The sequence below is a fragment of the Spea bombifrons genome, chromosome 4 (assembly GCF_027358695.1).
Source record: "Spea bombifrons isolate aSpeBom1 chromosome 4, aSpeBom1.2.pri, whole genome shotgun sequence".
Lineage (NCBI taxonomy): Eukaryota > Metazoa > Chordata > Amphibia > Anura > Pelobatidae > Spea > Spea bombifrons.
In genome coordinates, this window is record NC_071090.1 from 108,744,428 (window position 1) to 108,751,766 (window position 7,339).

Consider the following 7,339-nt stretch of genomic DNA (forward strand, 5'->3'; position numbering starts at 1 on the left):
CACTATATACAGTAATATAACCCCGCCAGCACTGTATACAGTAATAACCCCCCAGCACTGTATACAGTAATATAACCCCAGCGCTGTATACAGTAATATAACCCCCCCAGCGCTGTATACAGTAATATAACCCCAGCACTGTATACAGTAATATAACCCCCAGCGCTGTATACAGTAATACCCCCAGCGATGTATACAGTAATAACCCCCCAGCACTGTATACAGTAATATAACCCCAGCGCTGTATACAGTAATATAACCCCCCCAGCGCTGTATACAGTAATATAACCCCAGCGCTGTATACAGTAATATAACCCCCCAGCACTGTATACAGTAATATAACCCCCAGCACTGTATACAGTAATATAACCCCCAGCGCTGTATACAGTAATATAACCCCCAGCGCTGTATACAGTAATATAACCCCAGTGCTGTATACAGTAATATAACCCCCAGCGCTGTATACAGTAATATAACCCCCAGCGCTGTATACAGTAATAACCCTCTGTTCACACTGACACTCACGCTAACACCTGATAGAATAAAGTAATGGTGATTCTGTATCATACACACCTCAGGTGACAGGACAGGCTTTTACTTGCTCACAGACATGTCCTAGTTAGAACAAAATGAACCCTTTACACACCGGAGCGTGGGAGCAACTTAAACGAGTCCAACCGGAAATATACGTTAGAGTCGGTTTACACACCTCCCGACATTTCAAAATGGGAAACAGGGACACTTTGTTTTTTTACAAGATGTTGAGCTATAAGGCCGTATATATCCGTGTCCTTCCGCAATTGGCGATCCTCGAGTATATTCTCGTGTGAAAGTGCTGCTGTGCTCTCAGGGATGACCCCCCAGGTGATATTTCTCAAGCAGTCCCCAGACGCAGACCAAGGCGGGAGTCACAGGAAAGAAATCCAGAAAAGGGCTCAGGCTGTCAGGGAATATATATGAAGAGTTTAAAAATTGGTCTCTCTCTATCTATATATATATATATATATATGTGCAAATAAATAGATATATAAATAAATAAAGTCCTGGAATAAATAAATAAATTAATAGCAAAAAATCTCTTCCGACCATAAAAAAAAGATTTCAGTGCCTCAAACTCAACGCGTTTCGCCTGATCAGCAAATCTGTAGTGGCTTCATCAGGGGGTATTGAACAATTTTTTTTCCCTTGTCTGGACTGTACCAATTCTTTATTTTAATTGGTCAGAATTTTTTTTCCCTTTGTACCAATTTTTTATTTTAATTGGTCGGGAGATTTGGTTACAAATGCAATAAAACCTCTCTGTTTCAGATTTTACCAAAAAACCATTAACTGGATACTTTATGCCTGAAAATCATGGCGTCTGGTAAGCGGCTTTTATTATCTACCCACATGCTCATTCTGCGTTGTCTTCATTCGTCGGCTTCTCCGCGGTATCAGCTCCGCAAAAGGGGGCGGAGCCTCGTGAACATCCTTTCCCCTGATTGGAGGAACAGGGAACAGGGTAGCGGAGGCTCCTCCCCTTTGTTGAAGTACCTGATTGGGGGGACGTCTTATAATCGAGTAAATACGGTATATATAATAGTTTGTAGCAAATGCAGCAGTAGATAGTGGCAGAACTTTTATTATGATGGCATACGGCTCCAGTAGGTTGCCAGGAGACCAAACACTTATTAAGGGCAACTAGACGGGGGGGGCGGGGTTATCCACTGGAAAAGTCTAAATCTATTATTTATTGATCTATATAGCGCCGTCATATCCTACAGCGCTGTCCGTATACTTCTTGCAGGTAGTGAAGATCCTCAGAAGACCAGTCCAACTCCATTCGAGCCTCGGCTTTACATTCTGCCTGCGGGGACGCGCCCCTCGGTGCCTTCAGGACTGGAACCGCTTCTCGAGGTATGGAGCAGGCTGTTGCCATAGAAACGAGAAAAAAAAAAGAGCAATTCACATTGTTCGGGGCAGGTCCAGACTGCCATTTTGGACACCAACCCAGGTCTTTGGGGTAAAAGGTTTGTAAGACCCATCACAGGTGCACAGACAACGTGGTCCATCAAACACGGCTGGTAGATTTGAGGAGATCTGTAATCCAGCCAACTATCTCTAGGTTGGACTCCAATAAGCCCCAGTTTTACCAATGGGTAATCCTGCTCTCTGGGCCTTATTTGGGGCTCCGAGTTAGAAATATCTCCTCTGTGAAGCCCCTGCTCTGCTACCATATGGAACCAGAAGGGTAGAGTTTGGGGTGATGTGTCCTTGGATGTTCCTCTATATTGTTCCTACTTCTTCTTCCTTCTACTCATTACATAACTAAGATAAGCAGGGCATAGGTAGGTCATGAACTATACCTGGAGATAGACAATGTGTTGAAAAACCAACTTTAATCCCATTCATGGCTGAGAATATGGTAGGCTGGGTGTCCATCCATCTTATGGTAGCCCAACCCTTATAGCCACTTTCGAGTTTCATGGAGGAACATCACAACCAAAAATGTATATGAAACATAATTGGAATCCGGAAGCTAATCCTAATTTGTTTTTTTTTAAGGTTGATGAAGTTATACTAAAGAAGAAAGGTGAGGATATTTCTCACAGAATTTCGAATTTCTAGAGCTCTTCTTTTTTAGATTTTGATAATATAAAAAATAAGCAATTAATTCAAAATTTAAAAAAAAAAATAATAACGAAATCCCCCAAAAAGGCAATTTATTCATTAAAAAATAATTTTTTAACTTCTGGTGCAATACTCAATGGACTCGATTCAATGAGCCTTGTAAGACTTAATTGGATTCAAACTATGTCTTTTTAGGGATTCAATTAACTTTTTCAGTTGTAGAATCTACACAACGACCATTAAAATCGTTACATTGGAAATGTAAGGAATCACAAAGGCGTCCGCAGAATATCAGTCCTTGTTCAATTGATACATTTTAGGTCAAGAATTTGCAGATATGTGTGAACAAATTTAATGTATTAGGCAGGACAATTGCTCGGGGGGGGACTATCTAACCACTTGAAAAGCATTTTATTGTACAGCTTTCTACAATGTTTCAATTAGACTTGGGCACCAGGGGGCTCTTCGTCTTCCTGCTCGTCTTCGCCAAAAAAAAATATTCGTATTCCGCGAATATTCACCCATTCCTGTCTTCTCTTCCGGCGAATATTCCTTTTTTCTTCGTTTTCCGGTTAAGGGATTAATACCGGGTTAACGTGTACCGCAGCAGCTCTGGCGTATCAGCAACTCTATTGGTCGCCAGCAGGGGGCCTCCTGCTGGCGACCAATTAGCTCACTACCATATATTGCTGATATATTCTCGGGCAGGATATTATGCTACTCAATGTATAACCAATAGAGGGCAGCATTCTGTCCGAAGATATATTAGCCATATGTGGCAGTGTGCTCATTTGCATTTATTAATTATTTAAATAAAATATATTCCCATGATCCGCTGGTCTCCCCGCTGCAACATTTAAATGTCCGCACTCGCAGACATTAATTCCGTCGAACTTGCGAACTCTTTTTTTCTATTTATTTCGGGTTTTTTTTGTATTAACCCCTTAAGGACAATGGGCGGTCCATAAACCCATTGAAAACAATGCATTTTGAGCCTGTACATGTGCGGGCTTTGTCATTAAGGGGTTAAACCATTACATGTATGGCTAATATATGTTTGGACAGAATGCTGCCCTCTGTTGGTTAGATACATTAAGTAGCATAATGACTTTGTATTTCAAGCTTATGGAACAATGCTACTCAATGTAAAACCAACAGAGGGCAGCATTCTGTCTGAACATATATAAGCCGTATGTGGCAGTGTATTCATTTGCATTTATTCAAATAAAATACATTCCCATGATCCTTTCGTGTAATGGTTTAATACAAAAAAAACCCCCAAAATAAATAGAAAAAAAGAGTTTGCAAGTTCGACAGAATTAATGTCCGCGGGTGCGGACATTTAACCCTTGCAGCGGGGAGAGCAGCGGATCATGGGAATGTATTTTATTTAAATAATTAATAAATGAAAATGAACACACTACCACATATGGCTAATATATCTTCGGACAGAATGCTGCCCTCTGTTGGTTATACATTGAGGAGCAGAATAATTTATTAAGCTATTCAATGTATCGTACCAACAGAGGGCAGCATTCTGTCCGAAGTTATAATAAGTTATTATGTTAAGTTAAATGTCCGTATCGGCGACTTTGTTGGTCGCTGGCACGGACTTTTAACTGTTGCAGCAGGGTCCCAGGTTTTTTCTTTTTCCTGCATAGCAACCAGTGGTAAGGGGCCGTGCGAGTGACCCTATTGGTCGCTTGCACGGCCCTTTAACCTACGGATTTCTGTTCTGTTATCCAACGCAGCATCGCAGGGGTTAACGGGAGCGGAAATCAGGAGTTAAAAAGGCCGTGCGAGTGAGCCTATTGGTTGATGCCAGAGGAAGACCCTGCAGGTGACCAATAGGCTCACTCACACTGCCCTGTAACCCCTGACGGCGAACCTGCGGATTTCCGCTTCAGTCACCTCCCGCGATGCCGTGAAGATAAGGTAGGCTGGATGGGGAAGGGAGCGGGGAGATTAGTAGACGAAGACGATCACGAAGATTCTTCGCGTGTGTCTTCGTCTTCGCCTACGTTTTACCGCCGCTGTCTTCTCTTCTTCGTGTCTTCGGAACTCTTCGTGTTCGTTTTCATGTTCGCCCGAAGACGAATGCACAAGTCTAGCTTCAATGCGAAGTAGCAGATGATTATTTTTTCAATGCAATTTGATAAAAATCCTGATATGTTGCCATGACAACTGAATTTTCGCAATCGACAATTTTTGTGTGTTTTTTTTTTTAATTACTACATTGTAGTAAGTTACTGGCAAATATTGATAATAATTAAATCAAGAAACAAAATCACAGTAACAACACCTTTTGTCATTTTTAAAACAGATTAAATACAGGTTATTATTATTATTATTATTATTTGCCAAATATTAATCTTAATTATTTTTGAATATTTGCATTCCAGTCTCCAGTTGCAGCATTGATTACGGGTTAAACATATCTAAAGGTTGCAGTTGCTTGGATCAATTTTAGTTGATATCAAGGGGATCTGGACACATTTTTTTACTGCTTGAACCTATTTGTTTAGTTATTTTGACCCCATCCAACTGAATTTAAAAAAAATCCTTATATTCATCATATATCGCACTAAACGCACAAAAAATTACTTATCGGATTTTACTTTCTTTGCTATTCAGTTTTCTGGAACCGATCAGGGCAGATCCTCTTCCACGTATATCATGACAGGGCATGCTGTGATTCGTCAACGCACTTTATACTGACAGATCCTAAAAAGCATGAGGTCATCACGCTCGAAATGATGTCAGGGGCTGGATGCTGTCGTTCATCTCATCCAGAGGCGAGTTTTGACGCGTTACGCAGTCAAATTCTGAATTTGTCTAAAATACGTGAGAAGGGACTCTACTTGGGACCCACTAAATTCTACGTTAAATGTTTAATTCTATGTCCTACAGCCGCTATATACAAAGACATCCCACAAAAATGTATAAGGATGGACCTAAATAAAATTAGCCCATATTTGGTTCCCCATCATCATGATGAAGGGGCCGGGGAAATTGGTAGCTCCACTTTAGCCCTAGGCTGTTCCTATAAATCTTTAGGAGATTTCGGAGAAAGGTTTTTTTGGAACGTCTGCTTACATCAGATGATGCTAGAAGGAGGACTCGGGGGGCCACAGTCTGCTTATTGATTCCAAAAACAATGTTCCTTGGGATATGTGGACCTTTGGCACTGAAATATTGACCTTTGTTTCTCTTCAGATGCAAATCGAGGCTCCTCCGCTTACTCCTATAGGACATGTCACGGTCACGAAGACGTTTGGAAACATGACATTCACCATTCTCGATATGCACTCGGAATTCACGTTTACAGCGGAGTTAAAGCCCCCTTTACGCCGGGACAAGCCGATCGAGGTGAATTAGTGCTTCTTATTACTGTGATTTCCTCCGCTGTACTGTACATAAAGGTCTATTTACCGCCATGACGGCGAGAAAGACTTGTCGCCATGTCAGCACTATGCAGCTTGTTTGGCTATTGGTGCACCAGAAATAATTGTTCTGTTGATTACATTACCTCTGAATTGGCTCTTTTCGTGCGTCAGATACTCAGTATGAACGGGTCCCATCCTGTAGCCCAGATAACAATGACAAAAGAAAAGTCGGCAAAGGCAGTGAACTTCCAGTTTCCCAAAGACATGGACGCCAAGATTAAAGCTATTATACTGGGAGCTTTCCTGTTTATGGTTAGTGGACCTCCATGCTAACTCCTCCTATTACTCCATATAACCATCCCTATAACTCCTCCCATTACTCATCTAACCTCCCTATAACTCCTCCTATTACTCCATATAACCCTCCATATAACTCCTCCCATTATGCCATCTAACCCTCCATATAACTCCGCCTATTACTCCATATAACCATCCCTATAACTCCTTCTATCACTCCATATAACCCTCCCTATAACTCCTCCTATCTCTTATATAACCTTCCCTATAACTCCTCCTATTACAGCAAATACCCCTTCCTATAACTCCTCCCATTACTCATACAACTCTCTCTATATCTTGTTATTCTTTTTTCTCTTTTGTCTAAATCTATTTTTAATTTTTTTTTAGAATGAATGTCTATCCACGACTTCCAGCGATCATTCATCTTCTTCTTCAGAACCCTGGGCCAATGCTGTAGGTGTTGGACATTTCGGCAGTAACTGGGGACATGATGCAGGCGTTGGTGGAGGCTGTCATAGTGGTGGAGGCTTTCATGGTGGTGGAGGCTGTCATAGTGGTGGAGGCTTTCATAGTGGTGGAGATTGGTGAAACGTTTCTCAACAGTTTCTGTATGCCCATTTAAGATATATGGTCTAAGTATTCATGCTACTTCCTCTTGCCTCTTTTGGCTCCCCTAAACAGGTGTCACTCCAAATTCTTAGCTGGTATACCTGAAGGACATAATTATGATATTTGCGAATTAGCCATGTAGGCTCTGAGTACGGGGCTCGGCCACTCTCTGGCTCCTTTGCTTCTTTTTTCCCCGCCTGCCGCCTGATCCACCACCACGGACTGGTTCCAACTCCCAAAACCATTCCCCACCATCTCCATATGGAGAGTTAGACGAAAGCTTCCTCTAAAGATCTCGAGAGGATCCCTGATGTTCTCAAAGCCTTTAAATCTAATATAAGTCAGGTTTCCACGAAGGCAGATTGTCTCTTTACTTATTAACCGATATTATTGAGAATAAATGAATGAAATAAAGTTTATATGTTTGGAATTTT

General features: G+C 41.4%; 1 protein-coding gene across 1 annotated transcript; it reads left to right on the top strand.

Moving 5' to 3' along the window:
• Positions 1-5,830: 5,830 nt before the first annotated feature.
• On the top strand, positions 5,831-7,339 carry LOC128492512 (uncharacterized). Its single transcript, XM_053465090.1, has 3 exons — positions 5,831-5,979; positions 6,168-6,308; positions 6,684-7,339. The coding sequence occupies exons 1-3, from the start codon at positions 5,893-5,895 to the stop codon at positions 6,882-6,884; spliced, it is 429 nt and encodes a 142-aa protein (XP_053321065.1). The 5' UTR covers positions 5,831-5,892; the 3' UTR covers positions 6,885-7,339.